At 44.5% G+C, this 23,138-nt stretch overlaps 1 protein-coding gene across 1 annotated transcript in view; it reads left to right on the forward strand.

Annotated features, from left to right (window-relative positions):
* The first annotated feature begins 1,267 nt into the window (after window positions 1-1,267).
* Window positions 1,268-23,138, forward strand: part of LOC130381142 (netrin receptor UNC5D-like) — a 146,658-nt gene continuing 124,787 nt past the window's right edge. Inside the window, exon 1 of the mRNA XM_056588594.1 lies at window positions 1,268-1,507. Coding sequence (XP_056444569.1) covers window positions 1,405-1,507 — 103 coding nt within the window. The 5' untranslated portion in view covers window positions 1,268-1,404. The remainder of the gene's footprint in view (window positions 1,508-23,138) is intronic.

The raw sequence follows: 23,138 nt of genomic DNA on the forward strand, positions 1-23,138 counted from the left end.
TAGAGGAAAGAGCAAAGTCATGCGGTGCCTGCCAGAAAGTGAGAAACCTCCCGCAGCTGGCTCCCTTACATCCATGGGACTAAAGGTCATACTTGCCCCAAAAGAAACAGATGACCTCCTGATAGACTGTCATTGTAGTTAAGAGACTAACCATCCTCATTGGGGCAGAATAATCTCCAGGGTTCAGTCTGGGAATTGAGGTCGTCTACCCTCTTTCCCTAGTTAAGGCTTTGGTTCCGTAATAATAATAATTTGTTGAACGTCACTTTGGAAATGCAGATACTTTGTTTTAGAGAGAATAATGAGACAGTGAAATGTTTATGATTTTGTAAGGTTACATCAGAAGTAAAGGGAGAGGGATTTATTGTGTATTGACTGTTTAAGTTTGTCCATTCTGGGACAAGGTCACGCCCTCTCTTATGCTACGTGCTGACGTTGTCGTATGTGCCTTCTCGTATGTGAGTTCAATACTAAAGCAGTGCATATCAAATGCTCACGGTCTCGTGTCCTTATTAGTTACTATTAGTCCTTATTAGTTACAAGTTAGTACTAAGTATGATATCCTAGTATACAACAAGAACCAATCAATGTTCAGACCCTTGTAGTTTCTGCCAGCTATCTGCCTTCCAACACCATAGGTGTTGTTTTATATCAATGACTTATTTTCTGAACAGGAGCTTCCCGAAAGACTCATCACGTAATTGACAGTTGTTTCCTTATCTGAGTAACCCAACTCATAATAAAGGCTTGATATTTTTTTGCTTCGCTGAGATTAAAATGAAACCTCGCAACTCCTCATCAAGTCGTTGTAGGATCAATTATTTGGTTCTCTGTACACACACGCACACACGCACACACACACAAAGTTTCCTGTCAACCAAGGTATGGACTAGAGTTACATCTCTCTCTCTCTCTCTCTCTCTCTCTCTCTCTCTCTCTCTCTCTCTCTCTCTCTCTCTCTCTCTCTCTCTCTCTCTCTCTCTCTCTCTCTCTCTCTCTCTCTCTCTCTCTCTCTCTCTCTCTCTCTCTCTCCTACCTTGTCTCCCCTCATTCCGGCCGCAAGCTGAAGGCTGCCCGCCTCTGTTTGTGTGTGTGTCCTTTTTTCTGTCTCTCGCTCTCAATCGCGCACTCTGAGCCCGAGATTCGAGGAGAACCGGGCGACTTTTCATTTTGTTCTGACGGCACTGCGATCCTCCGCGATGGCGCTGCGGTGCTCCTAGCTCGGCTGAGGTGGGCAGCGAGATACAGCGCGGAGGAGGAGGAGAGAAGGAGGTTGGTGAGGAGGAGAAGAGGAGGATGAGGTGGTTGAGGAGGAGGAGGAGGCTGTCACGGTGAAGCCGCCAACGCCGCCGCCTGAAACCAATTGCTTCTTCAGAGAGCCCATGAGCGGGCAGCCGCGATGCGATGCGGCTCCGGACCATGATGGGACGGATTTCCATAGGATGCTACCTGAGTTGTGGCATCCTCGTGATTTTCGCCTCTCGAGTCCCGGCTACCTCGGCGAGAGGTAAGCGAAATGCTTTCACTTTATGGAGCTTACAGAGGGTCTTTAAGCGTTTGGGCAGGCTGTTATTCATTGTTCGATGTGTTTTGGAGGAGAGGGGCGCGCGTCGCGGCGGTGGTTTTGCACCACGCGCCCTCCTGTGGATCAGCATCATTCAGTGAGTGAGAACAAGTTAAGTGGTTTGGGCAAGGTGCGCCGAAACCATGCCTACACCATACAGATTCTGGCATCATGTTTGGTGTAAACGTGTTGTCTTGTGTAATCCTGAATTCAATAAGTACACACCAAACCATCCGGAAACAGATGGCTCAACTCGCTCCTGGGTCTGTCTGATATAATGTCCACCGATGTGTCCCTTATCCCATCCCGTTTAAAACGCTACGCTACCCTGTTTTCTGTCTTTAAATCCATTTTTCGGACAAGTGGAATGTCTCGCTAAGATTCAAAATGTGTATTATGTGACTCTTCCACTTCGCACATGCGGACCCGATGGCAAAACTAAAGATGGTTTCAGTGTGTGCTCTTAACGGAACGCGTTTGGACACGTTTCCTGGTAATTTGGGGACGATTGATTTCACTGCTCGTTTTATATTCTCTCGAAAGACACTTCTGGTCAACAGAAATCTGTCGAGCTGTATCTGTGACTGTGATGCCGATTGTTTTCTGCTTTTTCCCTTGGACGATAATGGGCTTTGTGTGAACGTCTACTGCGTGTTTACTGTCCATTCACGCCCATTACCGTCTTGTTATTATTCCATCTCGTGGAAGCAAATTCACCTGCAGGCAGGTGACCGTTATGAATTCCAATCAGGTTTCTTCTTATTATATAGCTAATCAGTGGGGACCCCTCTGATAGCCCTGACCCATTGACACCAGTTTCAACATTTGCAAGTCAATAAGCAAATTAGCCAGATTTTTTTTGAAATATAACTTTAAATAATTGTCAGACTTTTTGGGCATAAACCACGAGGAGATGAACGGTTAAATTCTTTAAAAGGTGCCTCGCACCAAGGCACTAGAATAAAGAGGAGAGGAGATCGAGAGAAAGCAAACTGCAGAAAGAAGACGACAAGACTCACTCAAAACTCAACACTCTGGACATTTTTATTTCCCTATCACACGAAAGGAGAGACCAAGTGATTGAAAGAGAGAGAGATCGGGAGTGAGAACGATAGAGAAAAGAGGAGAGAGAGAGCGAAAGGGGGAGAGAGCGAGGGAGAGAGAGGTAGGCCTACAGAGATTTGGTTAAGAGAAAGAGAGCGCGTTAAAAGCCATGTTTAATTATTAAAAAAATCACCTGCTGGCTATTGCTCAAGCTTTGATTCAACTGACATTTCAAATGGATAAAAAGCCCTTGTGCACGGTTAGTGTGCGGGGCTATAGTGTGGGGGACTTTTGGAGATTGCGCGGTGGCCGCATTATCTGGATTCCAACTTTTGAATTATTGAAAAATAACCAATTCGTCTCCCCGTCCTCTATTTCCATCCCCACTTCCACACTTTCAGAGGGGACTGAGCGGTCAGATCCACAGGTAGACCATAGCCAGACCTGTTTCCAACTTTATAAACAGAAACTACACAAACAAAATATGTGCATATATATGTAGGCCTACATATGTGGTGGTTATATCGCCAATATGGATTGGATTTGACTTGAAAACCAAGGACATTCTTACTAAACCATACCCTTTTAAAAGCGTTGAATGACAGCGAACGTATTCAGCAATTCAGATTCTCCTCCGATGCACCTCTTTGTGTGAAATATGATATTGTCGTGGATGTAACTAGACAATGAATCCTGGGAGTTACGAGTATGGCGTTCGCCGTGTGTGTTTGTTTGAATGCTTATATCACACTGTTAAATTGACTTGTATGGTCGTATTGACTGTATACTGCCACTTAAAGTGTGTGTGTGTGTGTGTGTGTGTGTGTGTGTGTGTGTGTGTGTGTGTGTGTGTGTGTGTGTGTGTGTGTGTGTGTGTGTGTGTGTGTGTGTGTGTGTGTGTGTGTGTGTGCTTGTGGACATACGCGCAAGTGTGTTCGTTGTAGTGATGGGTCGCTTGCGACCGAATCAGTTGGAATGAACAAATCTTTAACAAGAACAAACCGACCTCATTCTTCTCTCTCGTTCGTCTTGTTCGTTCTCAGACCCACTAGTTGCTGAGTCGCTGACTTGCTGTTCGTTCACTGACTATGAGTGGTGAAGAGGCTTAGTGAGCGAGCGTGAAATGTGAAATGGTATATGCATGCTGTCTTTGTACTTTCTGTGTCAGATTACTAAAATATTTGAATGGCTCGTCAATCTGTCTTGTTTTTTCATGGTTCGTTCTGACGCACGCGACCCGGGACCCATCCACCTTGGTGGATCTTGATAGATTGTTGAGTGGGGTTGGCTATCTTCATAATAGTGTTGTTACTTTTAACCCATGAAAAATGTAATATGCCCAGAACACAACTGTACATAATTTACTTTTAAATTCCATCATTGCTAAATCAAGTCTATTATCTTACTCATAGGTTTAACATCCAATAATCAACTACACGAGTGAGTGTCATAGCCTCTCTTCTGCCTCACCCCTGAGGCAGCCTGAGCCTGGTGGGTGTAGTCATGGACCACCAGCAGGCGATCCCTCAGCCTGCAGAAATAGTCCATAGCCGCACCCCCAGCGATCTCAGGCTCAGGCAGGGACCCGAACACCAAGTCCACCGGTGTCCGGAGCTCCCACCCGAAAATGAGGGCAGCCGGCGTGCAGTGACTGGACTCCTGCACTGCAGTCCGTTAGGACCACAGGAACAGCGGCATATGGCGGTCCCAGTCCCGTTGGTGCTGGCTGGTGAGGATGGCGAGCTGGGTGGCCAGGGTGCGGTTATACCGCTCCACCAACCCGTCACTCTGGGGATGGAGCGGCGTCGTCCTCGTCCACCCCAAGTCGCCGGCAGACCTCCCCAAAAACCTGGGACTCGAAGTGCCGCCCCTGGTGGCTGTGGAGCTCGGCAGGGACCCCGAAACGGGCAAACATGTCCTCCACCAGCCTCTCCGCGGTGGGGGCGGCACTCTGATCCGGCACCACATACGCCTCAGGCCATTTGGTGAAGTAGTCCATGGCCACGAGGACGTAGCGGTTGGCGGAGTCGGTGACAGGAAATGGCCCAGGACGTCGACCCCCACCCGCTCCATCGGTGCAACATGGAGCGGGGCATGGGAACGCTGGGCAGGCCCTTTCTGTGCCGTACAGGTGTCGCAGCAGTGGACGTGCAGCTCAACGTCCCGTCGACAGCCCAGCCAGTAGAACTGCACCCGCAGGCGATGCAGGGTCTTGGCGTTCCCATAGTGCCCCGCTCCCAACGAGACGTCGACCAGCTGCAGCAACTGGGGACGAAGCACACGGGGCGCCAACGGCTGCAGAATGTCGCCCTTACCTTTAGGGTCCTGCCATCTGTGGTGGACCACCCCGTTGTGGAGCTGGAAGCATCCCCACTGGGAGTGGTAGGCCTTCAACTCAGGCCCTCGCGCCGACACCTCCGGCCAGCTCCCTCACCAACGCCAGGGTCTCGTCGGCCCGCTACTGCTGCTCCAACTGACTCGCCGTCAGCAGGAGCCAACCCCTCCGCCTCACCAATGGTCCGGTCAGCCTCGGTGTCGGTCTCTCCTCCTGCCGCAGGCAGTTGCGACACTCCAGAAATGCACAGGGCCGTCGGGAGGCCACCTGGCGTTTCAGGCCACCTGGCGACTACTCCGCTGGCCTCCAGAGACCCCTTGCCCTTCCCGTCCAGACTGGAGCACCACAGTCTCCGCGCCAACGGTGATGGTTGCTCCGGCCATGTCCACCCTGGTACCCCAACGAGTCAGCAGTTCCAGGCCCAACATAGCGTGACAGAGGGAGAGAGAGAGTGTGTTTGTGGCCCCGTTTACACGAAGGGAAAACGCAGATATTTCCACGCGGTTTGGCCTCTCATTTACACAAAAACGCAGTTTTTGTCACAGAAAACGATCATTTCTAAAAACTCCAGCCAAAGTGGAGATTTCTGAAAACGCCGGTTATGTGTTGTCGTGTCAACGGGGAGAAACAGGGTTTGAGGGTTCTGAAGTGTCACATTATGCGCCAGGAAATGCTTAACGTCGTATGAGCGCCCTATGTTTACAGTTGGTTTTTTACAGGAAGACGCTCGTGTTATTCGTTGTTGTTGATTCTGAGGATTCTGATTGGCTTGCATGGCATTATCCTTCTCCCTACACTGCCGCCCATAGGTTTGGCATAGTTATAATGGCGCTCAACGGCGTATTTATGCGTTTTGATATAAACGACAACTTTTTGGGGGGGAAATATTCGTTTATATAAATACCCTGCTAGGTATAAACGTGGCCTGTGTCTCTCAAAGAGTAACGTAGCAGAATACTTTAATCCATCAAGTTATTAGTCTCTGTCATAGTGGCATTTGACAATATCAGCAAACAGCTGTCCAATCTCACGGTGACGAATGAATTGCGAGAGTAATCAAAAGAGAATGAATATTTAATGGCAGTGAATTCCGTTGAAACGTGCGTGTGTATGTGCGCATGTGCGTGTTCGTATGTATGTGCGTGTGTGTGGGCCCGTGTTAGAGCCCAGCGCAAAACTGAATGAGAGAGAGCGAGAGAGAAAAATCAAAACAACAGCTAACACGATCGCATTGGCATGATTATTTTATGAAACATTATCCTACTAAAGGGCAGATAAACCCCCATTGTCTTTTTTTTGCCGCTGATTGAAAAGTACCACCCTCGGAAAGGGTTTCAGACTTCTTGGGTTTTTCAGAGACTTTCCCACCTTTAACAACTTTCCAGTCAGAGAGATCACAGAGATGTTCCCCAACAGTTTGTGAGGCCCAAGCGCAACTGCCCAGCTGAAAAAATCTCCTCAGCCGTTAACATTTTTTGAACGTTTCTTTTATAGTTTTTTGTATAGTTTTAACCGCAACACAAGCAGTCCTTGTCTGATCATCTGGCATTATCTCCTAATAAGGAGCCATTGAGCCCTGATCGGAGCTCGTGGCTGAAGTAGCCTTGTTTTCTTTCATTATAAATTTGATCGCTCTCGAGGGCCTTTGCGGAATAGCACCCTCATGCTTGCAAACACACACACGCGCAGGCACGCACGCAAATAGGACCCTTTTGATGTATGGAGATACATCAAAAGGGGAGAGATCTTGACCAGACATAGATCTCAGTCTGGTCAAGTGCTTTTAGCACCAAGCAAAGCAGGGGACATACGTTGAATAAAATGGAAAATACATTTCCAGAGAGCCTTTGAAGATGCCTTCTTGGATTGATCCTCCGTAAAGGAATATATACAAAGCACTCACCGTTGCAGAAAAGGCGGGAATCTCACAGTACATCATGTGGTACAAAATAGACAAGGTCGAAGATGGTTCAAATGAGTTGAATCCATAAAATGTATCGGCCCATAAACATCAAAGGCAAATAAGTATAGAGAGAGAGAGATAGATAGACCCAATTTCTGTTATCAACATACTAACATTTTCTTTTTCACATCATCAACTCACATTACCAGAAAGTGCTGCTCTAAGTACACTCCAAAACAGCTCTTTCTGAACTATTTGTGTTTTTCAGAAGTGCCTCTACAAACATTAGTTGTGTGTAGCATCCGCACACACCACAGGTGAGCGCAGGAGGAGATAATGACTTCTGGGGCGTCTTTGTCAGGAAGACAAAGACGTCAACATTTGCTATCTTTCCAATAAGCTATGTAGGTCTAAGCTTCTAAGTAATGAGCAAATCGCCCTAATGCTAAACAGACAAGACATGGTTTGCTACAAGTTCACATGTGTACCGAGCGTATTGTTATGATACGTAGGAGATCAAGGCTGATGCTATTCTTGGGCGATTCCGTCCGGTGTTCGTCGTTTCAAGTCAGAAGCATACTGCTGTTGAAGGCTTTATTCTCAATTGAAATTACTTATTTGAACATATATAATGTTAATTGGGTGAAACAGTTAAGGTCAGGGTTAGAGTAAGACCCCCCGAGATTATTCACTCGGGGGAAATTTAACAAGGTAGAGAAAAACTTTAAGATACTCAAACTGGCAAGATAATAGACACCTTCAGTTTGTTGGTACTATTACCCTTTTGTCCCCATACCTCAGCAACAGCAATGTCCTGTCATGCTAAAGCATTGCATCATTATCTTAAGGACATCCTATTTGTCTCGCAAGACAGCTTATACTTTGAGGTAAAGTTAGCACTCTGAGGTAAAGTCAATGTAGTTAAGACCCACACAAGTAGGACTACAATTACACCACCTCTGCCCACTGGCGCGTTTCCACTGCAGGGTGCGGAACGGATCGGATCGCAAAGGTGCGGGTCGGGTCGCGTTTCCACCGCCAAAAGTGGGCGTGACCCGGACTTTGCCGTACCCGTTCCGGCCCCTTTCTCGGGACTTCTCCGTTGGGGTACCGAAAACGAGACGAGACGCCTGAAAGGGTCCCGGGAAATTCTAGCTACACACCCCCTCCGTTGATTGGTCGACAGAATCATCACTTCCGGGTGGTGCGGGGATAAAAACAAACAAACAGTAGCCTTGGGGACGGCCCGGGTATTATTCTTTACAATTAACATGTTGCGTAAAACGCTTGCTTGGGCGAACAAGGAGGTGGAGACGTTCGTCTGCATTCTTGGGGAGGAAGACGTTGTTTACGATGTTTACCTAGCTGCCGCGGCGATCGACATCCGGCCTACCACAAATGCCGCGTTTCCACTGCAGGGTGCGGAACGGATCGGATCGCAAAGGTGCGGGTCGGGTCGCGTTTCCACCGCCAAAAGTGGGCGTGACCCGGACTTTGCCGTACCCGTTCCGGCCCCATTCTCGGGACTCCTCCTTTGCGGTACCCAAAACGAGACCAGACGCCTGAAAGGGTCCCGTGAAATTCTAGCTACACCCCCCCTCCGTTGATTGGTCGACAGAATCGTCACTTCCGGGTGACGCGGGTATAAAAACAAACAAACAGTAGCCTCGAGGTATTATTCTTTACAATTAACATGTCGCGTAAAAAGCTTGCTTGGGCGAACAAGGAGGTGGAGACGTTCGTCGCAATTCTTGGGGAGGAAGACGTTGTTTACGATGTTTACGTAGCTGCCGCGGCGATCGACATCCGGCCTACCACCAAGGGTACTGTCGGCAGTGGAAACGCGACCTCGGAACTGAGCTGGGCTTTACCGCCCCCTCCCTACCGCACCTTTGCGATCCGATCCGTTCCGCACCCTGCAGTGGAAACGCGGCAAAAGGGTACTGTCGGCAGTGGAAACGCGACCTCGGAACTGAGCTGGGCTATACCGCCCCCTCCCTACCGCACCTTTGCGATCCGATCCGTTCCGCACCCTGCAGTGGAAACGCGGCATTAATAGTCGGATGACATGTTTTGTTTTACATACTGCTTTGCTTTTTAAGTTCGACTTTGTCCTGAAGGGTGTTTTGTCCTTGTGTGATCATTTAGGCACCATATTTTTTTTAAAGGTGGTTCCCTGTTGAGCAGAACTAAGCGCCGTGGAAGAAAGAGGCACATTTGTGTATAAGAGCAGCTGTTGAAGACACAGATTTACTGCCACTATTGTCTCTGAGCATTATCAGACCCCTTTACCCAAATCATCTCTCTCTCTTCCCTTCTTGCTCTTCTCTGTTAATCTTTCCTTTATTTATTTATGTATTTATTTAGTGTGTTCTTTCATGGTCTTTAAATCATTATTTATGTATTTTATTCCTTGTGTATTTCTTCCTTTTCCTAATTATTTCTTTACTTTACCTTTCTTTCTTTCTTTCTTTCTTTCTTTCTTTCTTTCTTTCTTTCTTTCTTTCTTTCTTTCTTTCTTTCTTTCTTTCTTTCTTTCTTTCTTTCTTTCTTTCTTTCTTTCTTTCTTTCTTTCTTTCTTTCTTTCTGTCTGGTCGTTCCTCCTCTCTGTCCTTATCCCCTGACTTTCTCCATGTGTACGATGGAGTGCTCTGTCCAAAGTCTTCCCCGTGAACCCAGCCAATTAGCAGCAAAAGTCTGTTTAATCAATCGCTGTGATCTGCTGAACAATGCTCTGCCCATTTATCTCTGCCCATTCCCAAGCTAATTGTGATTCCTGCCAAACCCATTTGGCACGAAGTCAACCCGTACATACAAGCGCCTTAATTGTTTATATCCTTTAGGTTACAACCATGCATTTCTTTATCCATGTACTACACATGAATGTGTGTGTGTTTTCTATAATCATAGTCCAATACAATAAGTCCAATACTAAAGCAAGGTTAATTATGCTGAATAACTTTGATTAGTTCACCTCTCAGGGCGACCTAAGGGCTTGGGTTTGTCATTAAGACTGATAACAACGAGGCAGGGCATCGACGAGGCCGCACCGAGCTAAGAGCAGTCCTCTCTTACATCACAAACTCAGGGATCAATACAGATCTGGGTCCTTTCTGCCCCCTTCATCTCCAACGGGGGGGTGGGGTCCGGATGGGACCACCTCTGACCAGAGGACAAGCCCAACTCCTTCAGCAAGTGTATGTGTGTCTGTATGTGTATGTGTCTGTGTAATGTGTGTGGCCACAAGAGCATCTCAAGCGTTCAAACAAAGATGCTCTCTTGATTCCTCACACACACACACACACACACACACACACACACACACACACACACACACACACACACACACACACACACACACACACACACACACACACACACACACACACACACCACCCTATCCAGAAGCATCCTACCACTGAGATGCTGCATAAGGCATGCTTATCATCATGAATCACACATTCTTCCTCTGCATGGAATGCCCGTTTGAGGAGGACGTGTGAATAGCAACGTGTTGTCTGGGTTAATTGATTGGAAGGTCTCCTCTTTTCAGCCCAGAACAATGAGACTGAGCTGCCTGTTGTCTAAAGAGTCTGCTAATGTCCAAATAACCCCTTTATTATTGTGTGTGTGTGTGTGCGTGTGCGTGTGCGTGTGCGTGCGTGCGTGCGTGCGTCGGATAGCTCTAATCCACAACAAGAATTGGATAAAAGGAGATGATAAAGAAAAGGATATAACCCTAATTACCAATTGGGTGATCCTGAATCAACTGGCATCGGTTACGGGCAATTTTCTCCTTTTGCCTCGTCTTTTGGTATCTCCAACCCGGGCGATTTACTCAGTGACCAACGCGGCTTAATTTTAATCTTTGGTAAGAAGAGGCAAGGAGAGAGCGTCTGTGAGTGAGAGAGCGAGAGAGGGGAGAGAGGGGAGAGAGGCGGGAGAGAGAAAAAATGTAAGTGAAATGAAAGCAATGGAGTGGACTAATCAATGCCAAGCAGTTGAGGAGTGCTGGGGGTTCTTCAGTTTTTTCTGTGATCATCGGCTCCATGAGGGCCCGCCTTAGCAGGTGGTCAATTAAAGAACATTGTGGTGCGAACTAGCTACCTGGTTCCTTTTAAAATGGCCTAGCTAGCTGTTTCCCTCCAAAACGGGCTAGCTAGCTTGTTCCCTCGGGCAGGTGTCTCGGGCAGGTGTCAGGGTCGTTAAATACTGTTCTTTTCTGCAGGGTTCAATGCTTGCCACTCATGGAAAATAGCTCAAAAAATGTGTTTCTTCTGAGGTAGAAATACCTTTCTTTTATTATCTTCATGTATATGATTATCATGCAGTCGGGATATATGATAATAAAATAAAAAAAATAAAAATTAACGTCAATTATTATTATAATCCTGCATTTTATTTATTACTGTTTTTATCTCCAGAGACTGACGAATTTTGGCTTAATTGGGCACTTTCTAATCCTAAGGTTTGATAATGTAACCATTGGTATTTGCACCTGTCTCTTTACCGTGAGAAATGTCTTGAGGGGGGTTTATTGTACGGTTTATTGTCAGCCCATTATCGCCGTTTGAGGAATGAGGCCTAAATATCTGTGCACCTTTAGTAAAGATAAAGATGACGAAGAAAGCGGAGTCTCCTTGGACTTCTGTAAAGAGAGCATGACGAACTGCTGTGATCCACCACGTCCACAGGTCTCTAGGAGAGAGGGGGGATACGCAGGACGGAATGGACACAGACTCTATATGAGGGCTGCCTAGTCATCCTCCCTCACTCTCCCTCTCGCGCTCTCCCTCTTTCATACATATATGAGGTAGCCGCTAAAAATATGGAGAAGATATACTTAGACATATGCTATTCAGAGCGGCTTCTCGTTCCGGATAGAATTACAATGGCAGAGATAGAAACCCAGAGAGTTGGGATGCTGGTTTGGATGTGGCCTTTCATTCTTGGGGATCTTAAACATGCAAACCTGCCATTTTATGAGCATTTCAAATCATATCTATTAACCATTATAGTAAAAATCAAAAAAGGTTATCGAGGCATAAGGATTACTGTGGATGAATATATTTATTAGAAATTATTACCATTAAATTGTATCAAACACCTTGCTTGATATGAGTCATAGTTACTATCCAGCAGCTTAGCTTAGATAGGTTAAATTCAGCATGCATCCATCGTAACTTCCACATCCTATTGAACCAATGTAGACGTTGAACAGAAATGTTCACGGGAAAGATCCATAAGAAGATGTTCAGAACAAAAATCCTCTATGAAAGACATGTGTCAGAGCTCCAGTGGAATTGCAGTGGTGAAGCTAACCTGAGACACCAGGCCTATTACTCATACTACTAGTCCTGTTCTTGGAGAAACCTCCAGTACACTTAACAAGGTCTTAATTGATTGGGGCGGGCTGGCAGAATAGGGCCGGTGTTCTCCAAAAGGAACAACCCACTCATGGCTTCGCTCCATTGTTGCCCGGTAGATATTAGATTCATTATCATTTGGGTTGGAAAACTAGGCTGAGCCACGGGACTTAAGTGAACTTAGTCAACAACCCCCTTTGCCTTAAAAAAGTAAAATAATCATTAGGGAGAAAGAGTTTCAAGTTGTGACTCAGAGTTGGCTGGTGGCCTACCGTTGCGTCAGTAGAACCACCGCCTTCACTGAATCTACCGAAGACCGTTTGTTAAAGTGAAGTGACACACTAACGTTCGATTTTGAAACTATGCAATAATACGTTGCACCCCTCTCGTCTCCCTCCCTCCCTCCGTACTCCATTGACAAGGGTTGCATTTCATGCACTTGTGATTGACAGGCAAGATGGAGCCCCTGAACCAATCACGGAAGACAGGCTATTATTAGTCAGATATTAGCCAGGAGCGGTATGAAATCTTAATTGGCTCCTACAGTGCATATTCACAAAGTGTATTTCACTCAATAATTGATGAGCCATTTTTAGAAATCAAACCCACCTAATAGCTTTAAACCTTAGAGCTCATTTTACAGAGCAAAACACACAGAGACAGAATGTATTGGGGCTGCTTCGTATTGGACTGGCCTCCTTTTGGGAAGCGAAGATTCTGAGAACATTTTTTCCCATCTTATACAGCATGGGTGCTCGAGCTCAACTCAAGTATCCTTGTTCACCTTAAGATATGATGTAGCCGACTGTGGTTGAACAGAACGTACCTCTCAGTGAAAACAATGCATGGCCTCACTTCTGGAGTAGGCTGCAGGCCTGCTCTGCTGCAGGTTGCAGAGGTAAGAATAATACGTGTGCTCAGCTAAACCTGAATGTACATTCAGCCCTTTCTCTCTTTGGGATGTATTTTACTTTGAAAGGGAACTGTGTTGTGTTTCTGTGTGTGTGTCTCTGTGTGTGTGTGTGTCTCTGTGTGTCTGTGTGTGTGTGTGTGTGTGTGTGTGTGTGTGTGTGTGTGTGTGTGTGTGTGTGTGTGTGTGTGTGTGTGTGTGTGTGTGTGTGTGTGTGTGTGTTTAATCATTATGCAAATATTGTGTGTGTTCAAAACATTCAACACACATTTGCCAAAAAGGGCTGTGATGTGCTGGAAATAACCCAAAACAAATAAATCAATGATTTGCATGCTTACTACCCGGTACAGTGTCTCAACGCCACCTACATTAGGACATGATACCGCATTATAACATGGGGAAGGGAAAGTCTTGCATAATGCCAGATTTTCCCCTCAGTGAATGTGCAGTCTCACCTGGTGTCACCATGTCACTCAATATGTCTTTTCGCTCGCGGCTTGTGATCTGATTTTTCCGGTGGCTTATTATGCAAATTACCCAAACGGTGCATCGTAATGGGGCCGCATCTCGCCCACATATCAAAACACTACGTCTGCTACTCCTCTAACTCGGGCTCTCATACGGCGCAACACGGCTCATTAGAGACGTCACTTATTCAGTTGGACTGTTGGCTCGCTCTTCTACTTAAAAAGCAGGAAGGATCTTCTGGAGGTGCGGTTTGGTGTACCGTGAAGGATTTTCCTCGGCCCGCTTTATCTGGTTGACCCATGGGGCTTCAGATTGAATGTCACATCGCTGCTGAGCGACTCCAGGTTTCTGGGCTATAACCTTGGATGTTCCCATTGGCCTTCTGATTCAGCCTCATGGATGGATGGGTCCTAATCCTTCTGAAGGAGCGGAAGGCAGGTCTGGACGAGGTCCGAGGGTTTGGGGGGTGTGGTGGTGTGGGACAGGGGGAACGGGAGGAGATGTGTTCTTCTGCACAGAACTAGATGCTAGCACGGTTGTTTTATATGCAGGATGTATGGAAGCATGTGGGAGAATCCTCTACCAGAATCACAGCTTAAAGACTCAGCTATGTAGTGTATGAATGATGGATTGATGGATGAATGGATTGGCAGCTTGGTGATTCAATGGTGGATGGATGAATGGATGAATTATTGGATGGATGGGTGAGTGAGTGGAATAATGGGTGGATGGTTGCATACATAAATAGAGGGATGGATAAATAACTTTGCCACAGCAGTAAACCCAATTCATAGAAAAAGCTAAATAAGATTAATGCGATACATAAATAAAATAGGAATAGCATCAAGAAAAACATCTCCTCTGTTTCCCTCCGTGCCTTTGGAAAAACAGTCCTTAAAGTCCAGAAAGACAAATGCCCCAGTGATGGGTACAATACATGTAAAGAGAAACAATGCCCAGATATACACAGGCAGAGGCAAATAATACATATTCTACTATCGTAATGAAGACAGGTCCATGCCGTGTGAGCAATAAATCAAGGAAATACAACAAAGATGTACTGTATCCCGAACACCATGCATCACACTACAGCCACGGAGTCAAAGACATCTCCTGAAATGGGTTAATACATAATACCAGAAATAAATAAATTAAAGAAATATGAGTTATTGCTCTCTGAGTCACATGCTGGTATAAAATATTGTGTTCACAGGTACAGCAATATTATTTTCTTAATTTATTATCCTTTGTCTCGCATGATTATTTGTGGGCTTAGTGTAAATGTAGTGTGTGGATAATATCGGTTTGGTTCACCAATGTATATTACACAATGCAAATGTGATATTTATTTATATAAACAGTTAATCATTGTTTTTGAAAGAAGAAGCAGACTTTTTAAAATGAAAGAAAATTGAGAAATACAGAAAAAAGGTCCTGAGGGTTTGTCTCTGATGAAATAATAATTTAGCTGATCAAAATCACAGCACAATTTTTATGGTACATTGGGAAGGGAAATTGCCTTTTTACATTACATTAAAAAAAAATTGGATGAAAAGAGGCATTCAGGCTTAAGGGAAACATTCCCTAAAGGGAATGTTTGAAGCTCATCACAAAAAATCATCGAAAAATAAATTTCTACTTTTAAGACATATGCCAGCTCTAACCTTAGATGAAAAGTCTTGGTTGTCTGCAGTATTGTTTTATCATTATAATTAGATTAAATTCTAGTTCATTACGGTTATCAAAGGGTGAGGATTGTGAGAAACATGGAAATTAAATAATCCTATATACACCATCAATTTAACCAGGCCTAAAACATTCTTTGTTTTGATTTTCTCTTCCTAATGTGTTACACTTTTTTTTTTACTTTAGAAAACTCGATGGAAGTCTCAATTATTATGGCCGATAGATAATGTCCTGAATTAAAGTCTACAGAGAATTTAAACCCACCAATTTTTTGGGGTTTCTGTTCTGTTTTTACCCACAAAACCAATGTTTAAAAACAGTAGTTAACAGCATTGCCCTTCACCGGGTAAGGCAAGGCAAGGCAAATTTATTCATATAGCACTTTTCTTTCACAAGGCAGACTCAAAGTGCTTCACATATAAACATTGTCATACAATAAAATAAAATAAAATAATGCATAAGTAAAAGAAAATATTTGCAAAAAATGCAATGTATTAAAGATCAGGTCAACAGGCTCTCAGATACCCACGTCGGGAGTCCAACCCGATCTAAAGGAACTTGGTCCTTTCTCTGGGACTCCAACCCGGATTCTAGGACTCTAACCTAGACAGAAATCGGGTCTCAAACCCTTCAATTAAATTAATCATTTTAGTTGGACCAAATACATGTAATAATCAGACGAAGCAAACCAAATATTTTCAACACTTTATTTTGTTAAGTACCGCTTATTAAAAACTTATTGAAAACGTAACTACCACACTGAAAAAGTGAAACGGCAGTTTTGAAGTTGGAATCATATAAATTGTCTCTTTTGCCCTGAAACACACAAGCTCAAACAATGCAGCTCAACAGACATATTATACAGCATAAAGTCAAAGCCTTAGATTACTGCAAACAGACAGTTAACATTGTAGCCAGGAAAGAGTAGACAATTGAAACCTTTAAAACAAATTATTCAATGTTTGTTCAGGTTCAGCAGGTTCAGCATTTTCCTCAGTGCCATAGCTCTAGGTTCTGAAGAGAACAGGCTATGCACTGAACAACAAAATCCAGGGGTTCACAAAAGCAGTTTGAAAAAATTATACTGTCCAGCCCCAATCTTGTTTTTAAGTCCAAGGACTATTTTCCCTTCCAATTTGAAGTGGACTTTCTGAATGAATTCATAGTAGTGCCTCAGCTCCTTGGGGTAAGCCAAGTTCAGTGTATAGATGACCCCCAGCATCAATGCACAAGCTCTGGCTATGGATCCAATGTTGTCAAGAACGACGACTCCTTGCATAAAAATGCCAATGTATCCAGTTTCTTCATCCTCCTTTCTGATGAAGATGTCCATGGAGTGTTTCCTCATCTCTCTCTGGATATCGTCACCTAGGATGTCCTGTATATTTTAAGAACAATTAGAAAATGAATTGTAAATTAAATAAATGAATAAAATATGAATATTCATACACCATTTCATTTGAATGACTCACGTTACCGGATGAAAACAATCATGCTCACCTACCTACAAATGAATGGTGAGAAAAAATGAATGAAGCCAGCCTTTTTGTTTAAAGAGCCAAACAGTGGTGGTTTATTGATGAAAATAACTAGACAAAGCCAAATTTAAAATAGTCTCTTTTGTTTTATTCTTGAGGCTTACATGTTTTGTAAAATGATCTTACATTTAAACCCATTAATGGCCACACTGTATATTAAGTATGTTAAGAAAATAATGCTCTTCTTTCCCCTCTCTCTTTGCATCCCCCTATTTCTTCTCCCTTCTTCTCCAGTTCTCTCTTCCCTTTCACTCTACTCCACTCATCTACCTCCTCTTATTCCTTCCAGATACTCTTCCTCTATTTGTCCCTAATCTCCTAACATTTCAGTCCAATTTACATTGTAGGCTTTTTCAGCATTGAATGGCATTTTTAGCATGTGTACTTTTTGAGACAAATACATTTTATAGTCTTTTGTTTACATAAATATTTGCAATCTTACGGTCTTTATAAAAGGTAGGTAAAATATATTTTAAACTGATACTAAAGGGGTCAGCATAAACGTAGTTGTGCGGCTCTTATATGGTCAAATCAGGTTTGAGGTCACATAATAAATGCCATTTTATGCACCTTTAATAACTAGTGTGGGAGTGACATTAGGATCTAAAAACTTTTTCTGTAATACAAGACAGCAATGTGACCACAATTACATAGCTTACCATATACTCCCGAATGAGATGTCCATCATCCTCACCAAGATTGATGCAAAGTGCCTTCAGGACTGCCGAACTTTTAAGGTTGGAATCACTTGTAGCCTGTGTGAAAAGATAACAATTATTATTATGAATAATTATTCTTTAAATTTGTGTTTGGTTGATTATTTCTCTGTGGTAACAATGCTTTTTGGCGATAGATCTTATACTGTTGGAAAGCCGGTATAGTTCTCTTTCAAATGGTGCCCCATTTGTAAGGAACATGCACTTGTGGGATGAGCAGCAGAGCTGAGTATGTGGGTTGAGCGCATGAAAAAATTTGCCAAATCTTCTCTGCCAATGCCAAAAAGCTTATTCTGCCATTGACTCGTTTGGTGTTTGGTGGATTGGAGGGTTGAAATTTGGAGAAACAAGACATATTGGCAATTTAACAATTTCTTCATTTCACAGGAGCCTCAGTAGCGTGTGGAAGAACCATACACAGCCACAACAGCCTGGCACCTCCTCCTCATACTGGTCACCAGCCTGGTCACACACTGCTGTGGGATGGCATCCCATTCTTCACCAGCATTTGCCGCAAGTCAGCCAACGTAGTTGGTTTGGTCACTCTGGCACAAACAGCAAGCCCAAGCTGATCCCACAAGTGTTCTATGGGGTTGAGCTCAGGGCTGCTAGCAGGCCATTCCGTCCTCTTCACTCCCACATAGAGTTCGGTCCCAGACTGTGGAGATATGGGATTGCCACTGGTTGCAGAATCTCATCGCTATATCTCTCTGCATTGAGATTTCCTCCAATGATGACAAGCCTTGTTTTTCCAGTGAGGGAGATGCCGCCCCACACCATCACACTGCCTCCACCAAAATATGTTATTCTATCGGTGCAGCAATCAGCATAGCGTTCCCCGCCTCTTCTCCACACTTTGGCCCTATGATCCAACTGCCGTAGGCAGAATCTGGACTCATCACTGAACATAACGTTCCTCCACATGTTCAAGTTTCAGTGCACGTGTTGCCGACGCCAGCGCAAACAGGCCTGACGGTGAAGGGCAGTCATGGCAGGACTCCTGGCAGCCTTATGAGACCGGAGATTGGCTGTGTGTAGTCTGTTCCGGATTGTCTGGCAAGAGAGCCGTCGGCCATATCGTCCTGCAAACCTTGACTGCCAATCTGAAGAAGACAGTTTACGGTACCTAAGTGCTGACAGGGTGATGAAATGGTCTTCTTGGGGTGTCGTCTTCTTGGGACGCCCACTTTGCGGCCTGTCTGTGACATCCCCCGTTATATGGAACTTGGCCTTCAGTTTGGAGAGGGTACTAGGGCTCACTCCAAATAATGCCGCAACTTGGTTTTGCGGAACACCAGCTTGAAGTTGCCCTATCGCAAGGGCCCTATCCAGATCAGTCAAACGCGGCATGCCAATTCTTTGAGCACACTTACTGACTGTAGCTGTACTTACAGTAGTAGGGCCCATGCTCACAGGTGCTGCCAGTCAGGTGCCAATCAGGCAACTGATTGGCAGCACCTGGGGGTACCAGAAGCTCAAAACGAGTGTCAATAACAACAGCAAAATAACCTGTTGGGCAATGGCAGAAAAGATTTGGCAATTTTTTCATGGGCACAACCCATATACTCAGCGCTGCTGCTCATCCCACAAATGCATGTTCCTTACAAATCGTGCACCAATTGAAAGGGAACTAAACAGACTTTCCAATGGTATAAGACTTATTGCCAAAAAGCATTGTTACCACAGAGAAAATAATCTACCAAACACAAATTTCCTTACTTTTTGTGCTAAGTTTATATGATAAAGTCTAGATAATAAATATTGTTGTGTTCATCTTAAAAAATCGATGTAATGATTCATTATACATGCCATAAATGGAGTCATATTTCCTAAGAAACGTGTCTTGCACTTTCAGAAACGCCTCCCTTCTTCTGTAAAACAGATGTCAGATGGAGTGCGCAATGCAGGTACTTCCAAGAGGGATTGTGGTTATGCGCTCGAATTCAGCATTTATCTGTACAAAGTAAATAGGACAATAAGACAAAAGGCACTGTGTTCAGTCATTGACATAATGTTATTTTATAGCTACTGTATCATTAAAGGTCACATTCTAATTAGACCTTTACATTGACTAAACAAAAACTTTTCCGATAGGATGTGTAGTACAGTTTGGACCAGCCATAGGTATATATAACTAAGTAGCTCTCAGGCACATAGATTTCCCTGAACCACCTCTCTCCTTCTATAGGAGAAGGTTCTCGACATCTTCTCTTTTACAGAGGGTGCAGTGTCTCTTCTTCTTCTCATTTCGTTTAATCGTTCTACCCTTACATTTTCTAGGCTTTCATCGGTTTCCCCAGCAGGGTTTGAAGGAAAATATGAAAGTCTGCTTGTATTTCAAATGCTCGACAAATTGTATTGTGTAGGTCTGTCAGAGTTTCTGGCATTCCTGATTGGAGATCAAGGGCCCTATCTTGCATCCGGCGCAATTGTCTTAATCACTGGCGCATGTGTCGTTGCTAGTTTGCAACTGGCGCAGAGCGTGCTTTTCCCTCCTGCGCCACGCGTCGGTAAGTTGGGGAATGATCTTGCGCCCCAAGGGGCGGCTCGGTGAAAGGAGGAGGCGTGTTCTGGCGCAAACGTTCCCTGTTGCTATTTTGACGTTTCATAAACCACTTGCGCCGCAAATCAGAAAATACCTGGTTTAAAGTCAGTGGCGCGTTGCTCAGATGCTATTTTAAGGGCGCATGCATAATGTTGCTTGTGCACCTCGCGCATACACTGCTTCTCTCATCTACCTAGCCACACATGCTTGGTATATTATTTGGGAAAGAACAGCTGATACAGCGGTAATAAGTTGTACTTTTAAATCAATGCATCTGCAAACACCGTACAGCAAACACATATTTTCTTGACACAGACATCGTTTACAAGCCCATACCTTTATGATTGATGAGTATTTGATCGTGAGAAAACATTGTTTTACCGCAAGTGAGTGTTAAAAATAATGAATTAATGCGGGTGCGAGTGTGTGCGTCCATCTGTTTAAACACACGCAAACTAAACCTAACGTAACGCATAATACAGTCCATGGCAATGTATATTAACAGGGGGACACATGCATATTAGGAACACAAGTCGATAACGATAATGCATGCAATACTGATAAGAAACAATGTTTATAATGTATTGCGTATATCATTGAATAGAACCAAAGTTACCGCATATCATATTTTTTTTTTTTTTGCCGAAATTTATTTGAGGACTCAGTATTTCTGAAGTTGTGGAAGAAAACCTTATTCCATGTGTGAATTAGGCCATATTATTTATTTGGCCATAAACTGAGCCATTTGCAGTTTGAAATTCACGTGCATCTGTCTCATCGAAGACTGTAGACGCGCTGTCAAAGTATCAACTCGTCAGATTCAAATGCGCTCATGACACTCTCATTGGTTTGTTACACGTTACGCCCAAACCACACCTACGGGTAATTAGGCTACTTCAGACCAACCCTTTTTAGATATGCGCCGGGCGCAAGAGTCATTTTTCGCGCCGCTAAACTAGCGACATCGCCGTAGAACCGCCCACAAAGCTACTTGCGCTTGGAGCTTCTCACTTGCGTTTCAGACCGTTAAAATAGGGCCCCAATAGGGTCTTCTATCGTCAATGTTGTCAACAATGACTCTCAACTTCAGTTGCCGTGCCATTCTTCAATCTACACATGTTTCCCTTGACATGTAAACTTCTGCAATGAATGGCATCATGAGGGTTATTTAATAGAAAATCTCAGATTAGTAAAAAACAAATTAGTCCCTCTGCAAGAAATATCAGGCTGCCCTCTTGTTACCTTTTTTCTGTCTATTAGTATAAGTTAGTATCATTCATAATTGAACGCAACATGAATAACCATGATCTTACCTTCTATGTGTATGAATCTTTTAAGTGTCACCATTCGCCATCCTCCAATCCTGTAATCTGCCAATGGGTACTGGTCTACCAAGGCAGCAAGTTGCATAACAGATACTTGTGATGTGGAACATAACTCCAAAGCCCTAAAATGCTCCCTTTACCAAGCGCTGAAAACTTTAACAATAAGGCACAGGTTATTTTTCCACCACAAACATCTGGATAACTTCTGCAAACTCTGGTAAGCCACCAACAGAGCCATGGACCACATGCCTTCCTTCCCTTTAGTTCAAGCCATTAACAAATGCATTCTTTGTAAGCTGAATGCGAGTAATATCAGGGTTTTCTGCTTCAGGACTTTCTGTACAGCCTGATGCAAAATTTCAACTGAAACTGTTGAGACAGCCTCAACAGTCAAGATGGACTTTTCCACTGTGGTTGACTCCAAGTGATATGCCAACAAGAACTGATGTTTCACTGCCAGGGACAAGAGTATGTTTTAAAGGTCCCATGACATGAAAATCTCACTTTATGAGGTTTTCTTACATAAATATGAGTTCCCTTAGCCTGCCTATGGTCCCCCAGTGGCTAAAACTTGCGTTTGGTGTAAAACGAGCACTAGCTGTTCTGCTCGCCTTTGAAAAAGCCGAGGCTCAAATGCGCTGATTTGGAATGTCTGTATTTAGGATGTCAACAAGAATCTCAGCTCCTCCCCTTACTCTGCCTGGCCCGCCCAGAGACGTTGGCCCGCCAATGAGACTCGACGGTGCGAGCGCCACATGTGTGTGTGTGTGACTACACACACTGTAACGCAAGTGTTTCTTGTCGGTTCTTTGACGTGTCTTGTATTTCCACAACGAGACTCGTATTGGGGGTTATCTCAGCCAAGGTTGAGAATGAATTGGGGGGAAGGAACTTTGGCTTTGACTCCCTCAAGAACATGAACCACGACAAGGAGAAGAAAGGGATCGTTGCCGGGCAGCGCTTAGGCACCTCCGGCGGTGGTCCCTCAGCGGGGCTCAAGCGGGAGACATTCTCCGCCATCAATCCCTTTCTCCTCCATGTCGTGGTTCATGTTCTTGAGGGAGTCAAAGCCAAAGTTCCTTTCCCCGAAATCCTTCTCAACCATGGCTCAGATAACCCCCACAACAGTCTCGTTGTGGAAATACAAGACACGTCAAAGACAAGAAACACTTGCGTTACAGTGTCTACTTCACATTGATGTGGACGTGGAAGAACCAGGAACGTCGGAGAAACCCAACGCGGTCGTTTGAGATTCATAACATCGGCTCACACAGCTTTTGGCCGTGATAATATATATTATATGATATAGATATCTGTGTAGGCTATATGATAATATTTAGATATAGAGCTCCAGGACTCCCGTGTGTTCTAGAATATTTACAGAACACGGCTAAAGGCTGTGTGCACCTCGCCATTGCGATGCATCCACTGTAAACAGAGCGCATGGTACCGTGGCTGCAAGCTGCTCAGGGCCACACCCCCACCCTCCTCCTTGACCCGCCTCGCTCCTCCTCATTTGCATTATAGCTAGAGACACCAAAACAGTGCATTTGGGGGAAGCTCAATGTGCGACTGGCTGTAACTCTGCACCACGGCTGAATTTCGGGAACGTCTTTGAATACTGTGTTAGTTGCCCACTAATACCTATATTAAAGAATACATAAAATAGCATGTCATGGGACCTTTAAATAAATGTGTGTGACGAACAACCTGCTTAAAAAAACTGTTTTGGCTCGAA

This window comes from Gadus chalcogrammus, chromosome 4, assembly GCF_026213295.1.
Source record: "Gadus chalcogrammus isolate NIFS_2021 chromosome 4, NIFS_Gcha_1.0, whole genome shotgun sequence".
In the NCBI taxonomy this organism is placed as follows: Eukaryota; Metazoa; Chordata; class Actinopteri; order Gadiformes; family Gadidae; genus Gadus; species Gadus chalcogrammus.